We start from the raw sequence: 16,696 nt of genomic DNA, 5'->3' as shown, positions 1-16,696 counted from the left end.
TCTCTCTCTCTTATTTAGTTATTGGATAGAGACAGGCAGAAATCAAGAGGAGTAGAGAGACAGAGAGGGAGAGAGACAGAGAGACACCGGCAGCCCTGCTTCACCACTTCAAAGCTTTCCCCCTGCAGGGGGACCGGGGGCTCGAACCCGGGTCCTTACGCACTGTAATGTGAGCGCTCAACCAGGTGCGCCACCGCCTGGCTCTTCTGCAAAGGGGTGGGGGGCATTCAGGACACCCCAGCCAGGAGGGGGCACTGGGCCCAGCAGTGCAGAAAAGATGGGGTGAGGGTGAGAGGTGAGAGGTGAGGGGGTGAGGGGTGAGAGGTGAGGGGTGAGGGGTGAGAGGTGAGGGGTGAGGGGGTGAGGGGTGAGGGTGAGAGGGTGAGGGGTGAGGGGTGAGGGGGCGCATACTTGCAGGTGTTCTCACACACCACGCCGCTGTTGTACTCGTCGGTCCCGTCACAGCAGTCTTGGGGGAGGGAGGGGTGGGTCAGGTTCAGCGGCGGGGGCCTCCCTCCCTCCTTCCCCCCTGCAGCCCCTCTCCCCCGCCCCTGCCCCCTCACCGCACACGCCGTCGTTGACCCAGCGGGTGGAGATGAACAGCGGTCGGTAGCCGGCGTTGGCGCAGTGGAAGCTGCCGTTAGGACAGGCGGGGGTGCCTGTGGGGAGAAGGGTCGCAGGGCTGGGCTGGGGGGGCGTCCGGGGCCCCAAGACCCCGCTGGGCACAGGCTCGAGGCTCCCAGTGTCGATCAAAGGTTCTCTGGCCTCTCCTCTCTCTCTTTCAAACTATTTTTATAAACAACAACAACAACAGGGGCCAGGGAGACAGCAGGCTGGTTCCACAGACACACTCTCCCGCCTGAGGCTCTGAGGTCCCGGCTTCGATACCCAGCACCACCAGCAGCAGCTGGAGCTCAGCAGAGCTCTCTCAAATAAAAAATAGTCAACTTAAAAGAGAGAGACAGTGGGAGTCGGACGGTGGCGCAGCGGGTTGAGCGCAGGTGGCGCAAAGCACAAGGACCGGCGTAAGGATCCCGGTTCGAGCCCCCGGCTCCCCACCTGCAGGGGAGTCGCTTCCCAGGCGGTGAAGCAGGTCTGCAGGTGTCTGTCTTTCTCTCCCCCTCTCTGTCTTCCCCTCCTCTCTCCATGTCTCTCTGTCCTATGCAGCAGCAACAACAGCTATAACAACTACAACAAGGGCAACACAAGGGAATATACACACACACACACACACACACACAGAGAGAGGGAGGGTGACAAGGACAGAGCCCTGCAGCCCTGCTCCAGTCAGGAAGCTTCCCCTCTGCCCAGGAAGCCAGGGGGGGCGGCTTGAACCCGGGTCTTTGTGAATAATTCCAAAGTGTCTGCCCCACCTCTACCTCCCAGGCTCCAAACCTCCTTCTTTAAAAATAAATAAATTCTGCAGAGACCCCCCCACCCCCCATGTCCTGGCTCCCCCCTGCCCAGTCCACTCAACAGGGAATCACAGGAAGGCGGCAGTGAGGCTCTCTGACTTGGTCTGGAATTGAGCGAATGCTGAATGAATGAGTGAATGAAGTGTGTGAATAAATGAATGGGTGGATAAATGAGTGAGTGAATGTGTGAATAAATGAGTGAGCGAATAAATGAATGAGTGAATGTATAAATAAATGAGTGAGTGCATGAATAAGCGAGTGAATAAATGACTCAGCGAATGAACGGATGAGTGAATGTGTGAATAAATGAGTGAGTGAATGAATAAATGAATGAGTGCATGAATGTGTGAACAGATGAATGAGTGAATCACTGAGTGAACGAATGAATAAATGAGTGGACGTGTGAATAAACAAATGAATAAGTGAGTGAGTGAATGAATGAATGAATAAATGAGTGAGTCAGTGAATGAATGCATGGATGAGTGGACGTGTGAATAAGATAAATGAGTGAATGAATGAACGGATAAATACAGGAGTGAACACATGGATGAACCGATGAACGAGTGAATAAATGAGTGACCGAATGCATAAGTGAGTGAATGCATGAGTGCAGTCAGCGAAAGAATAAATAAGTGAGTGAGTGAGTGAATGAGTGAGTGAATGAGTGAATGAGTGAGTGAATGAGTGAGTGAGTGAATGAGTGAGTGAGTGAATGAGTGAGTGAGTGAGTGAATGAATGAGTGAGTAAGTGAGTGAATGAGTGAATGAGTGAGTGAGTGAGTGAATGAGTGAGTGAGTGAGTGAGTGAATGAGTGAGTGAATGAGTGAGTCAGTGAGTGAGTGAGTGAATGAGTGAGTGAGTGAGTGAATGAGTGAGTGAATGAGTGAGTGAATGAGTGAGTGAATGAGTGAGTGAATGAGTGAGTGAGTGAGTGTGAGTGAGTGAGTGTGAGTGAGTGAGTGAATGAGTGAGTGAGTGAGTGAGTGTGAGTGAGTGTGAGTGAGTGAGTGTGAGTGAGTGAGTGAATGAGTGAGTGAGTGAGTGAATGAGTGTGAGTGAGTGAGTGAGTGGGTGAGTGAGTGAGTGAATGAGTGAGTGAGTGAGTGAGTGAATGAGTGAGTGAGTGAGTGAGTGAGCGGCTGAAGACAGGCGTGGGTGAGTGAGGGCGCTCACCTGGCTCGTCAGAGCCGTCCCCGCAGTCACAGTAGTCATCGTTCACCTGGTCGAAGGGGATGGTGGCCGAGCCGTCCAGACAGGTGAAAGGTTTGGACTCCTCGTAAAAATGATGATCTGGGGGGGAAGGGGGACACACCCAGGATGTGGGGGCGGGTGGGGCTGCAGATGCCTGCCTTCCCACCCTGCACCCCATGTGCCCTGCACCCCACGTGCCCTGCACCCCCATAGGCCCTGCACCCCCATAGGCCCTGCACCCCCATAGGCCCTGCACCCCATGTGCCCTGCACCCCGTATGCCCTGCACCCCGTATTCCCTGCACCCCATGTGCCCAGCACCCCGTGTGCCCTGCACCCCGTGTGCCCTGCAACCCGTGTGCCCTGCAAACCATGTGCCCTGCACCCCGTATTCCCTGAAAACTGTGTGCCCTGCACCCCGTGTTCCCTGCACCCCGTGTTCCCTGCACCCCGCGTGCCCTGCACCCGCATTCCCTGCACCCCGTATGCCCTGCACCCCGCATGCCCTGCACCCCGTATTCCCTGCACCCCGCGTGCCCAGCACCCCGTATGCCCTGCACCCCGCATGCCCTGCACCCCGCATTCCCTGCAACCCGTATTCCCTGCACCCCGCATGCCCTGCACCCCGCATGCCCTGCACCCCGCATTCCCTGCACCCCGCATTCCCTGCACCCCGTATTCCCTGCACCCCGCATGCCCTGCACCCCGCATGCCCTGCACCCCGCATGCCCTGCACCCCGTATGCCCTGCACCCGGTATGCCCTGCACCCCGCATGCCCTGCACCCCGTATTCCCTGCACCCCGCATGCCCTGCACCCCGCATTCCCTGCACCCCGCATTCCCTGCACCCCGCATGCCCTGCACCCCGCATTCCCTGCACCCCGTATTCCCTGCACCCCGCATGCCCTGCACCCCGCATGCCCTGCACCCCGTATTCCCTGCACCCCGCATGCCCTGCACCCCGCATTCCCTGCACCCCGCATTCCCTGCACCCCGCATGCCCTGCACCCCGCATGCCCTGCACCCCGTATTCCCTGCACCCCGCATGCCCTGCACCCCGCATTCCCTGCACCCCGCATGCCCTGCACCCCGTATGCCCTGCACCCCGCATGCCCTGCACCCCGTATTCCCTGCACCCCGCGTGCCCAGCACCCCGTATGCCCTGCACCCCGCATGCCCTGCACCCCGCATTCCCTGCAACCCGTATTCCCTGCACCCCATGTGCCCAGCACCCCGTATGCCCTGCACCCCGTATTCCCTGCACCCCGCATGCCCTGCACCCCGCATTCCCTGCACCCCGCAATCCCTGCACCCCGCATGCCCTGCACCCCGTATTCCCTGCACCCCGCATGCCCTGCACCCCGTATTCCCTGCACCCCGCATGCCCGGCACCCCGTATGCCCTGCACCCCGTATTCCCTGCACCCCGCATGCCCTGCACCCCGTATTCCCTGCACCCCGCATGCCCTGCACCCCGCATGCCCTGCACCCCGTATTCCCTGCACCCCGTATTCCCTGCACCCCGTATTCCCTGCACCCCGCATTCCCTGCACCCCGCATGCCCTGCACCCCGCATTCCCTGCACCCCGCATGCCCTGCACCCCGCATGCCCTGCACCCCGTATTCCCTGCACCCCGCAATCCCTGCACCCCGCATGCCCTGCACCCCGCATGCCCTGCACCCCGTATGCCCTGCACCCGGTATGCCCTGCACCCCGCATGCCCTGCACCCCGTATTCCCTGCACCCCGCATGCCCTGCACCCCGTATTCCCTGCACCCCGCATGCCCTGCACCCCGCATGCCCTGCACCCCGTATGCCCTGCACCCGGTATGCCCTGCACCCCGCATGCCCTGCACCCCGTATTCCCTGCACCCCGCATGCCCTGCACCCCGCATTCCCTGCACCCCGTATTCCCTGCACCCCGCATGCCCTGCACCCCGTATGCCCTGCACCCGGTATGCCCTGCACCCCGCATGCCCTGCACCCCGTATTCCCTGCACCCCGCATGCCCTGCACCCCGTATTCCCTGCACCCCGTATTCCCTGCACCCCGCATGCCCTGCACCCCGCATTCCCTGCACCCCGCATGCCCTGCACCCCGCATGCCCTGGACCCCGTATTCCCTGCACCCCGCATGCCCTGCACCCCGTATTCCCTGCACCCCGCATGCCCTGCACCCCGTATTCCCTGCACCCCGCATTCCCTGCACCCCGCATGCCCTGCACCCCGCATGCCCTGCACCCCGCATGCCCTGCACCCCGCATGCCCTGCACCCCGTATGCCCTGCACCCCGCGTGCCCTGCACCCCGCGTGCCCTGCACCCCGCATGCCCTGCACCCCGTATGCCCTGCACCCCGCATGCCCTGCACCCCGTATGCCCTGCACCCCGCATGCCCTGCACCCCGTATTCCCTGCACCCCGCATGCCCTGCACCCCGTATTCCCTGCACCCCGCATGCCCTGCACCCCGCGTGCCCTGCACCCTTTGATGGGGACTCACGGGACAGCGACACGCCCCGGGGCCGCTTGATCTCCACGGCCCAGCAGGCGGGGAGCAGCAGCAGCAGCCGCAGCCACATGGCGATGGCGCCGCGCGGGTCGGGGCTGCGGGGAGCGGGGGCGGGGGGCACCCGGGTCAGCGGGCCCTCGCGGTTGCGTTCACTGCACCGGCGCCGCCGGGCGCTGCAAACTCAGCCGCTTTGCTTCCTGCCCCGGGAGGCCGAGACCCCATAATAACGGGGCTGCAGGAAACTGGAGGGGCGTAGCTAGGCCGGCGCCACCCTTGCTCTCGGACCCCCACCTCCGGTGAGAAATAAGGAAGCGGGGTGCCCACCCCCGCCCCCTCCATAGCCGCCCCCCGGAACAGCACCCACACGAGTTCGGGGCAAAGGTCACGAGCCCCGGCGGCCCCCTTCCCGACTGGGCAACCAACGGCTCCTCCTGCGGCAAAGAGGCCGGAAGTCACCGCGCGGCTCCACTTCCGGTGCGCGCGCGGGGCACTCTGGGAGCGGCGGGCCCTCGGCCGCCATCTTGAGAGTGGCCGGAAGTGCGGCCGCCATCTTGGACGGCGCCGGCGCGGGGGCCGGAAGGTGCGCGCGCTTAATGGCGGCGCCCGCGCACAGCGTCTTGGGAGTGGCGGGTCCCGTCGGCGGCCGGAAAGAAAGTTCTCGAAGAGACGCCCGCGCCAAAGCCCAGTGGGAGTGGGGAATAAAATTTAAAAAAAATAATAATAATAAAAAAGAAGCCTGGGGACGGGGTTAAAGGGGGCGACCACGTGACTCCAAACATCATTCAGTCGCTTCCGCTCCGTGAGCCCCGCCCCTTCTGCACCGCCAGCCAATGGGGGCACGCTGTACCCCGCGGTGGTTTCCATGGCAGCGGCGGAGGGAGGAGGAGGGAAGCGGTTACCTAGCAACCGGGTGATGCTAAGCCGCCTGGCCAGGAGGTCGGGCAAGTGCATTCCCAGAGGCAGCAGAGCCTGAACCCAGGGATCTTGCGGAGCGGGGCCGCTTCGCAGTCGCCGCTCGAACCCTCTCAGGGCTTTTCGCCACACACGCACACACGCACACACGTCCCACCCTCCCCAAACCCAATCATGACGTCCCCCCTTTGCTGGGGGTACTCCTCCAAGGAGCAGTCGGCTTCGGAACTGGTGTCCAGTTCAGCCAAGGCGAAGGGCAACCAAGCCCAGGCCAAGCACCATCACCGGAGTAAGAAGAGGGTGCAGGCCTGGCCCCCCAAACACTCCATGGGCAGATGGCGGAAGCAGTTCACCAGCGGGGTGTTCTCTGAGCTGCAGGCGCAGGTCAGCGAGGTTCAGAAGAAGATCCAGATTCTGGGTAAGATGGCAGCAGAGGGGACAGAAAGGGACAGTCACGGTGCCCTCTGAGCTGGCATGGTGGGTGGCCAGACATGTCACTCATCCAGGCGACCTTTGCCAGAGCCCCAACACGCTTATACCCTGCCCCCCCCCCCCCAGACTCAGAACCCACTGGACTGGATTTCCTCCCCACTTGGAATCTCAACTTGGTTGTTGTTTTATTTTAGAATTTTAAAAACTCATCTCTATTTATTGGATAGAAGCAGTGAGGAATTAAGAGGAAGGGGGAGACAGAGCTGGAGAGAGGCAGAGAGACACCTGAGTCACCACTTGTGAAGCTTTCCCCCTGCAGGTGGGGACCAGGGGCTCGACCTCCGGTCCTTGTGGCGTGGTAATATGGGCGCCCAACCAAGTGCGCCACCACCTGGCCTCCTTGTTTTAATTTTAATCATGCCAAAAGACAGATGTTTCTGGGTTCCAGTTGTAGACTCCTAATTCTTTGACCCTCAGAGGGAAAGAAGTAACAGTATAGATCTTGCTTTTCCATCTGTAAAATGAGCACGTTGAAAACAAAGGAGCCGTCTGGACAGTAGCGCAGTGGGTTAAATGCACATGGTGCAAAATGCAAGGACTGGAATAAGGTTCCCGGTTCGAGCCCCCGGCTCCCCACCTGCAGGGGGGTTACTTCACAAGCGGTGAAGAAGGTCTGCAGGTGTCTATCTTTCTCTCTCCCTCTCTGTCTTCCCCTCCTCTCTCCATTTCTCTCTGTCCTAGCCAACAACGATGACAATGGAAAAAAAAAAAAAGATGGCCACCAGGAGCAGTGGATTCATAGTGCAGGCACCAAGCCCCAGTGGTAACCAGTGATAACAAACAAATTAAAAAAAAAAAAGAAAGAAATAGGGGCTTGGGAGACAGCATCATAATGATGTAAGAGGCTTTCTGCCCGAGTCTCTGAAGTCCCAAGTTCAATCCCCAGCACCACCAGAAGCCAGAGCCGAGCATTGCTCTGATAATAATAATTATGATAATGATGATAATAATAATAAACCGAACATGGTTGATCACACACATTACAATGTATGAGGATTCAGGTTCAAGCAATCCGTCCCCAACTGCAGGGGAGAAGCTTCACTGGTGGTGGAGCAATGGGCAGGTCTCTCTCTCTCTCTCTCTGTCTCCCTCCCTCCCTCCTTTCCCCCTCTCTATTTCTCTCAGTCTATATCAAATAGAATAAAAGTCGGGGGGGAAGGGCATCATGTGACTGAAAACATCCCATAGAGAATTTTTTTTTTTTGAGAGAGAGAGAGCTAGAGAGGTAGAGAGAGATAATATCACTGAAGGTTCCTCTGGTGTGGCACGGACTGGGCTCCAACCTAGACTGGACGTGGTATGGAGAGTCATTCACACAACCATTCTGCTGTCTCCCCTGTCCTATTCATCTTCCTTTTTTTTTTTCTTGCCTCCAGGGTTATCACTGAGAATTGCTGTCTGCACTATGAATCCACTGCTACTAGAGGCCTTTTTCTTTTTTTGATGGGACAAAGAAAATTTGAGAGAGGAGGGACAGAGAGAGGGAGAGACAGACAGACACCTGCAGACCTGCTTCACCGCCTGGGAAGCGACTCCCCTGCAGGTGGGGAGCCGGGGGCTTGAACCGGCATCCTTAAGCTGGTCCTTGTGCTTTGTGCCACGTGCGCTTAACCCGCTGTGCTATCGCCCTACCCCCTCAATTTCTCCTAAAAAGTGTTGCCATGGGGGAAAAATATCTCAAGCAATACAGCCCACGACTCACTCTTTCTCCCTTGCAAATATTATTTATTCATTTACTATTGGATAGAGACAGAGACATTGAGAGGGGAGGAGGAGATTCAGAGACAGAGAGACACCCGCAGCCCTGCTTCACCGCTTGTGAAGCTTCCCCGCCTGCTGGTGGGGGCCCAGGGCTCGCACTGAAATGTGAGCGCTGAACCGGGTGTGCCGCCACCTGGCTTGGAGCACAGGACTCTTATCACCCTCCCACGGCGCCCCATGCTCTGCCCTGTCACCCCCTGTCCGCAGAGGGTGACCGCAAAGCCTTCCATGAGAGCTCTCAGTGGAACATGAAGAAAAACCAGGACGTGATCCAGCACCTCCGCGAGGAGACCCGGATGCTGCAGCTCAGGCTCAATGAACTGCTGCGGGTGAGGCCTCATCAGGGGCGGGGCCTCGTCGGGGGCGGGGCCTCATCGGGGCGGGGCCTCGTAGGGGCGGGGCCTCCCAGGGAGCAAGGCTTGGATTCCAGGGCCCTGACGTCATGCGAGGGAGGAGCTTCAGGGAGGGAAGGCCTCCTTGGGGGCGGGGCTTCGTTTCTGGGGCGGGGCCTCACTATGGAGGTGGGGCCGGGCTGTTACAGGGCGGGGCTTGATTCCAGGAGCGTGACGTCATCCCAGAGGTGGGGTTTCCCTGGGGCGGATCCACGCTGGGACAGGCCTCTTGGGGCGGGGCTTCACCAGGGGCGTGGCCTCACCACGGGGCGGGGGCTTTGATCCCAGGCACTTAACCTCACCTTGGGGGCCACTTCTCCCATGGGACCAGCCTTCCTGAGGCGGGGCTTCAGCACGAGGCCTGGGATCACCGGGAAGGCGAGGGCGGGACTGCATCCCATGGGAGAGATCTCAGGGTGTGGGGAGTGGTGAGACCTCTGGATCGGTCCAATTTTAGTACATGTGCTGCCGAAGCGAGCACTGCCTTCTTGATTTCTGACTGTCTGTATCCAAAACATAAATAAAGTTAATAAAAAACTAAAAAGAGAGAGAGAGGGAGAGAGAATGAGAGACACCTGTAGCCCCTGCCGCACCATTTGCGAAACTTTTCCCCTGGAGGTTGGGGACTGGGGCCTTGAACCCGGGAACTTGTGCATTGTAAAATTTGCGTTTAACCACATGTACCATCACCTGGCCTTCTGGGAGGTGGCTCTTTATTCCTGGGTGGGGCCATACCTGTGGATGGAGTCTCAGTCTAAAGGGGGGGGGGCGGGAGAGGCTTTACCTTGGGGCGGGGCCTTGCCTTGGGGGCGGGGCTTAGGACCTGGGGCCTGGCTCTGGGTGGCCAGGAGTGAGATGTCATCTTGGGGGTGGAGTCTCGCTCGCGTTTGACCAATCAAAGCCAGGGGGCGGGGCCCGCCTCAGAGGTGGGGTGGGGCGGGCTGCCGGCCTGGGTGACCTGAGACCAGCCTTCTCTGTTGGCAGGGAGATGAGAAGGTGGTCCAGGCGATCATAAAGGAATGGACTTCAGAGGCTCCTTACCTGAAGAACAGGACGAGCCAGGTTTTACCCCTCTGCCCCAAGCCTTTCCCTGAAGTCCTTTGTCCACACTGTTCTCTCTTCCTGTCTTACATTAACTTCTTCTCCTCCTCCTCCTTGTCCTCCTCCTCCTTTTACCAGAGTACTGCTCAGATCTAGTTTATGGTGGTAAATGGTGTGAGGTCTCTCCCTTTCACTTCTCTCATTCAGGAAATAAATAAATAGGGCCTGAGTGGGAGGGGCGCCAAGTACACACAATACAGGATACGAGGACCCAGGTTCAAGCCCGTGGTCCCCACCTGCAGCACTGCAAGCGGTGAATCAGTATTGCAGCTGTTTATCTCTCTCCCTCCCTTAAGTTTCTTTCTTTATTTTTAAAAAGATTTTTATTTATTTATGAGAAAGATAGGAGGAGAGAGAGAAAGAACCAGACATCACTCTGGCACATGTGCTGCCGGGGATCGAACGCATGCTTGAGCGTCCAAAGCTTTACCACTGCGCCATCTCCCAGACCACTATTATTTTTATTTATGGGATTGAGACAGCCAGAAATCGAGAGGGAAGGGAGTGATAGAGGGGAAGAGAGACAGAGAGACTCCTGCAGCCCTGCTTCACCACTCGCAAAGTTTTCCTCCTGTAGGTGGGGACTGGGGGTTTTGAACCGGGACCCTTGGTCACTGTAACATGTGCGCTCTGCCGGTGTGCCGCCACCCAGACACCCCTCTCTCTCTATCACCCCTTCCTCTCGATTTCTGGCAGTCGCTATCTTTATAAATTTTATCTTTAGAAATAAAGATAATTTTCCCTTTTTATGTTTATTTCCTCTTGTTGCCCTTGTTTTTTTATTGTAGTTATTGTTGCTACTGATGTTGTTGTTGTTGGCTAGGACAGAGAGAAATGGAGAGAGGAGGGGAAGACAGAGAGGGGGAGAGAAAGACAGACACCTGCAGACCTGCTTCACCGCCTGGGAAGCGCCTCCCCTGCAGGTGGGGAGCCGGGGGCTCGAACCGGGATACTTACGCCGGTCCCTGCGCTTTGCACTACCTGCGCTTAATCCACTGCGCTACCGCCCAACTCCCTAAAATAGAAATATTTTTGAGAGAAAAGAGGGGCAAGGGAGGGAGGAAGGGCGGAGTATATGGGCTGGATAGGGCTCCAGGCCTCTGTCCCCCTCTGTCTCCCACGCCACCCCCAGCAAGCCCTGGAAACACTGGACTACCGCCTGAATCATAAGGTAAAAGAACTCAACGCGCTGCGCCATCAACTCAGTCTCCGCCAGAAACGCCTGGAAGAACTCCAACTACAGTACAACTTTCGCCGCCTGGAGATCAACGAGCTCCAGGACAGCAGTACCGAGGTGGCCAAGGTGCCGACCAGGCTCCCGGGGCTGGACTGGGGTTGGGTCTTGAGTGAGAGATCTCAGTCCTCCTCCTACTCCAACCTCCAACTCGCTGCCCAACGTGGTACCACCTCTGCAGAACATGCGGAACCTGGAGAACCGCCTGGAGAAGGCGCGCATGAAGGTGGAGGAGGCGGGGCGCATCACCTCCGTGTACCTGCAGCTGAAGGCCTACCTGCAGGTGGCTGTCCCTTCCCGGGAAGGGAGGTGGGCAGGTCAAGCCGGCAGGACCCAGGGGCGGCGGTCACAAGCCGGCTGACGCATGCACCCACGCGCAGGAGGAGGGGCTGCACTTGGGGAACCGGCTGGATGCCATGGAGGCGGAGGTGATGCGGGCCAAACGTGAGCTGGAAGAGCTGCATGCCGTCAACCAGGATGCCCTCAACGCCCGTGACATCGCCAAGGTGCCAGCCCCAGGGGTCCCCGGGCTGGCCGGGGCTGGGCGTGGCGGGGGTCCCCCCCCCCCCGAAGCTCCAGGCAGGTCTCTTGATTGATTCCCCCTGCCCCATCCCTGGTCCCCAAGGGTCCTTAAGCCCCAGTCTCCAAAGGGCCCCCCACCAGCTGGTGTCAGCCGGTGCCTCCTGACACTCCCCCGGCCCTCACCCCCACCCCCGGCCTCTAGAACCAGCTGCAGGACCTGGAGGAGAAGGTTTTCCGTGAGCGCAAGAGGCGGGAGCGTTACATCACTGAGTGCAAGAAGCGAGCGGAGGAGAGGAAGCTACAGACAGAGAGGATGGAGCGCAAGGTGGGTGAACCCAGGACTGGGGGGGGGGGCGCGATGGACACGCCCCCACACCAGGCCACGCCCACTGCATTGACCATCCACGCCCAATTCGCCCGGAGGCCACGCCCACATCGCTGACCCAGAACGACTACGCCCCCGGGCGGCCTCATTACTGGCCACGCCTCCTCCACAGAGGCCCCGCCCCCAGGGCACAGCCACGGAGTTGGCCACGCCCATAGCATCTGTCACGCCCCCCAGATAAGGCCACAGCCTGGTGTGCCATCCCAGGGAGGCTCTGCCTCCCAAAACGTGCTATAGGTGCTGGCCACGCCCTCAAGATGAGTTCCAGGGAGCCCCCCAGCCTCCCAAGACACGCCCATCTCGCTGAACACGCCCCCCAATGAGTTTCAGGGAGGCCCAAAAAAGGCTCGCCCCCGAGCTCCCTCCCAGACTCCCCTAACTTAAAAAAAAATCTTTATCTATTATTTGATAGAGACAGCCAGAAATTGAAAGCAAAGGGGGGGCGACAGAGAGGAAGAGGAACAGAGAGACCCCTGCAGCTCTGCTTCACCCCTCCTCGTGAAGCTTTTCCCCCGCAGTTGGGGACGGGGTTGGGGGGGGCTCGAATTTTGAGGTCCTTGTGTGCAGTAGCCTGTGGGCTCAACCAGGGGTGCCACCAGCGAGCCCCGATGCCCCCTAATTTCTCTCTGCCTCCCCCTCCTGGCCCCTCCCCCCCGCACCCCGCACCTACACAGCAGACACAGCGTGAGCACATCCTGCTGCACTCGGACGACACCCTGCAGGAGAACCTGCAGGCCAAGGAGAAGGAGCTGAAACACCGCTGGAGCATGTACCAGATGGAGATGCTCTTTGGCAAGATCAAGGATGCCACCGGAGTCGCCGAGTCACACGTGAGCCGGCCGCGCCCATCCCCCCAACCTAGCCCCACTCGGCCCGGGCCCTCGTAGCCACGCCCCTTGCGCACCAGCCACGCCCACGCCCCTCCTGTGTGGTGTGTGTGTGTGTGTGTGTGTGTGTGTGTGTAACTTATTTTAAAATATTTTTATTTTTGTCGTCCGGGAGTTGGCACAGCGGATAAAGCATCGGACTCTCAAGTATGAGGTCCCGAGTTCAAACCCCGACAGCACATGTACCAGAGTGATGTCTGGCTCTCTGGCTCTTTTTCTTTCCTCCTATGTTTCTCATAAACAAATAAATAAAATCTTTAAATATATATATATATTATTTACTTATTTTTAAAAAATATTTTATTTATTTATTCCCTTTTTGTTGCCCTTGTTGTTTTTATTGTTGTAGTTATTATTGTTGTCATTGTTGTTGGATAGGACAGAGAGAAATGGAGAGAGGAGGGGAAGACAGAGGGAGGGAGAGAAAGGTAGACACCTGCAGACCTGCTTCACCACTTGTGAGGTGACTCCCCCGCAGGTGGGGAGCCAGGGCTCGAACCAGGATCCTTGCTCCGGTCCTTGTTCTTAGCGCCACCTTGCGCTTAACCCTCTGCACTACAGCCCGACTCCCATATTATTTACTTATTATTGGCTAGCGATAGAGAGAATTTGAGAGGAGTTGGGGGAGACAGAGAGAGAGAGGAAGACAGAGAGACACCTGCAACCCTGCTTCACCCACTTGCGAAGCTTTCCCCTTACAGGCGGGGACCAGGGGATTGAACCTGGGACCTTGTGCACTGTAATGTGTGCGCTTAACCAGGTGCGCCACCGCCTGGCTCTTCTGTAACTTATTTTATTTTATCTTATTGGGGGGATTAGTGTTTTACAGTCAAGAGTAAATGCAATAGTTGGTAGATGCCTAACATTTCCCAGATTCCCACATAACAGTACCACCCCCCACTAGGTCCTCTGCCATCATGTTCCAGGACCCCCACCCCCCAGAGTCTTTTACTTTGGTGCAATACACCAGTTCCCGTCCAGGTTCTGCTTAAGTGTTTTCTCTTCTGGGATCTCTCTCTCTCTCTCTCTCTCTCTCTCTCTATTAATAACTTAAAATTTCTCTAGAGGGGCCAGGTGGAACCCCAGGACACACCCCCAGCCTGGGGACACACAGCCCACTGCGTGCAGGGGAATGGGGGGCGCCTGGAGTCTGCTCACCAGGACTTGGGGGTCCCTGGGGGTCCCCACAGGCTGTAGTGCGGCGGTTCCTGGCCCAGGGCGAGACCTTCACGCAGCTGGAGCAGCTGAAGACGGAGAATGAACTGCGGCTGAAGAGGCTGCGGCAGGACAGGCAGCGTCTGCAGAGGGAACTGGAGAACCACAAGTACTCGGGCGAGAGCCGGCTGGTGAGGTGAGGCCACCTTGAGGAGAAGGGAAGGGGAGGAAGAGGAAGGGGGACCCCCCACAATGGGCGCTGCAGGGCGCCCCACCGCTGCCTGCCCTCCACAGCGAGCAGAAGCGGAAGGGGGAGCTGGAGCAGAAGCTGGTGGCCCAGGAGAAGCGAAGATCGGAAGCCCGGGAGGAGCTGGAGCGGGCTCTGCGGGCCATACAGGTGGCCAGGGACGGCTTGGAGCACCTGGTGGGGAAACTCAGCGGCATCAGGGAGGTAGGCCCCGCCCACTCTCCGGAGGCTCCGCCCACCACCCAGCAGCCCCGCCCAGGGAGCCGGGCCCACCACCCAGAAGCCCCCTGGTCAGCCACGCCCACCAAGGAAGACACGCCCCTGAGAGACCCCCCCAACGTCCCTGGAGGTTCCGCCCACCACTCGAGGCCACGCCCCTGTGAGGGCCACCCAGAGCTCAGGAGTTCCTAGCTCTGGGAAAGCCACGCCCCAGAATTAGGTGGCCACGCCCATAATCGAGGAAGCCCCGCCCAGCCGAAAACACACCAGGCCCTGCCCAGAATGTAGGAGTACTCACCCCCCCAACACACACACACACACACACACACACAGACACACACACACACACACACTAGACACATATACCCGGCCCCCCCCAGGCAAGACAGCTGGCTCAGGGTACATGAGGCCCCGCCCCCAAACCAGGAGAACAGGCCCAGAGGCCCCACCCAGAATCATGGAGACCACGCCCACAATGTAAAGCCCTCCCTCCAGAATCTCTACGAGGCCCCGCCCAGAATGCAGGAAGCCCCGCCCAGAACCCACGAGGCTCCTCCCAGATCCCAGTGGCTCCACCCAGACCCCCGGAGGAACCCCTTACTCCTCTTCTAGATCCTTCATGGACCCCACTTTTTTTCTTTTTTTTTAAATTTTTACTTATTTTCCCTTTTGTTGCCCTTGTTGTCTTTTTATTGTTGTTGTAGTTATTATTGTTGTTATTGATATCGTCGTTGTTAGGACAGAGAGAAATGGAGAGAGGAGGGGAACATAGAGAAAGGGAAAGAGACAGACACCTGCAGACCTGCTTCACCGCCTGGGAAGCGACTCCCCTGCAGGTGGGGAGCCAGGGGCTCGGGCTCCTTAAGCCGGTCTGGTCTTTGCGCTTTGCGCCACATGCGCTTAACCCACTGCGCTACCGCCCAACTCCCGGACCCCACTTTTCAAGCCCCATCCAGCACATCAGAGACCCCACCCCACGTCCTTGAGGGAATTTCCCCCCCCTCCCACACACACACACATACACACTGACCCAGCCTCCCCGCACACACATCCCGCACTGCCCTCTACTCCCAGGAGGGCAGCGACCTCTTCCAGAAGCCCCTGGACCCTGAGCACAAGGATTACCTGCACAACCTGTTGAAGATAGTGGAGCGGGTGATGCTGAACGCGCAGACGCAACTGCAGCCTCACAACCTGCCCGACCTGCTGCATTACATCGCTGAGCGCGAGGTGCCTGGCCAGCCGGGCCTATGGGGGGGGGGCGCACACACATGGAGGGGGCCAGGGTGGGGGTGGGGGGACCCGGGGAAAGCTTCCAGAAGCCTGGGGTGACCCACAGAGAGCAATGCACTTGGAGGGGGGATGAATAGGGAGTGTTGCAATCTTTAGAGGCTAGAAATTGGGGCACGCCTGCGGGGGGGGGGGGTGGGAAGCGAAAGTAGGGGGGAGCATGCGGGTATGAGGGAATTGGGTGGGTGGGGGTGTGTTTCACATTAGGGCCTCCGAAGTGGAGAGAAGGAAGGAGGAAGGGGGGGCTACCCTGCATCCCCCCTGTTTTTTTTTTAAATTATTTTAGTTTACTTTCTCTTATATTTTATTTTATTATTTTTTCCCCTTGCCTGACACCCCCAGTTCCACGCCAGTCTGGAGAGTAAGCTACCCATTTTCAACACCCGGATTCCGCTGCCCTTAGCCTCGGCCACCAAGGACAAGTTCTTCGGTGAGTTGGCCCAAGGGTAGGGCTGGAGGGAGGTGGGAAGGGCAGCCTGGTAGCTGGCTTTGCGCGTGCGTGTGCACACACACCCCCCCAAAAAATTAAATCAAGCCACTTTCCCCCCAGACGAGGAGGAGAGCGAGGACGAGGACAATGATGTCGTGACCCGCACCATGCTAAAACTGCGATCCCAGAAACTGGTCGAGTCCCGCAACAAGAAGCGTGGCCGCGCCCGCAGGAACTAAGGGCGCCCCCCCATCGACACTCCCCCAGAAAAGAGGGGGGACCCCACCCCCACAGGCGAGCCCCGTCCACCCTGGCACGCCGCCCTCGGGGCTCCCCAACTCGGGGCCCCTGCCAAGGGCAGAGGAGGGTCGGTTAGGCTCCACGCCAACCCCCTGGGTGCTGGAGAAAAGTGGGGGGATGGGGTGGGGGTGACGGTCGCCCCCAAGTTCCCACAGGAAGTCGCTGCTCTCTGGCGGTGCGCGCCCCGTCTGGGCCCAGGGAGTAATTAAAGGTCACGGAACAGCACCCCCTGGGGACTCGCCTCTCTTTGACCCTG

General features: G+C 58.8%; 2 protein-coding genes across 4 annotated transcripts in view; one reads left to right on the top strand and one right to left on the bottom strand.

Moving 5' to 3' along the window:
* The window catches only part of PRKCSH (protein kinase C substrate 80K-H), a 39,913-nt gene that overhangs the window by 6,304 nt on the left and 16,913 nt on the right, over window positions 1-16,696 (bottom strand). The window contains exons 1-5 of one of the 2 annotated variants that reach the window (XM_060181781.1): window positions 5,478-5,496; window positions 5,105-5,208; window positions 2,590-2,706; window positions 564-659; window positions 412-469 (exon numbers count right to left, since the gene is read on the bottom strand). In XM_060181781.1, coding sequence (XP_060037764.1) covers window positions 412-469; window positions 564-659; window positions 2,590-2,706; window positions 5,105-5,183 — 350 coding nt within the window. In that variant the 5' untranslated portion in view covers window positions 5,184-5,208; window positions 5,478-5,496. Of the gene's footprint in view, window positions 1-411; window positions 470-563; window positions 660-2,589; window positions 2,707-5,104; window positions 5,209-5,477; window positions 5,497-16,696 lie in introns of those variants that run through there. The other variant, XM_060181782.1, reaches the window with a different exon arrangement.
* Window positions 5,767-16,665, top strand: ODAD3 (outer dynein arm docking complex subunit 3). 2 transcript variants are annotated; one of them, XM_016189538.2, is made up of 13 exons: window positions 5,767-6,443; window positions 8,486-8,607; window positions 9,655-9,732; window positions 10,904-11,074; window positions 11,187-11,288; window positions 11,386-11,511; window positions 11,730-11,852; window positions 12,590-12,742; window positions 13,990-14,150; window positions 14,249-14,405; window positions 15,495-15,650; window positions 16,053-16,140; window positions 16,261-16,665. In XM_016189538.2, exons 1-13 carry the CDS (start codon window positions 6,200-6,202, stop codon window positions 16,377-16,379), a joined length of 1,800 nt encoding a protein of 599 aa, XP_016045024.2. In that variant the 5' UTR covers window positions 5,767-6,199; the 3' UTR covers window positions 16,380-16,665. The 2 variants fall into 2 exon arrangements, with proteins under 2 accessions (XP_016045024.2, XP_007526115.2); XM_007526053.3 differs by having other exon boundaries at window positions 5,771-6,443; window positions 12,587-12,742.

Source organism: Erinaceus europaeus, chromosome 23 (assembly GCF_950295315.1).
Source record: "Erinaceus europaeus chromosome 23, mEriEur2.1, whole genome shotgun sequence".
In the NCBI taxonomy this organism is placed as follows: Eukaryota; Metazoa; Chordata; class Mammalia; order Eulipotyphla; family Erinaceidae; genus Erinaceus; species Erinaceus europaeus.
The sequence above is the reverse complement of the archived record's forward strand: the minus strand, read 5'-3'. Positions and strand labels throughout refer to the sequence as shown.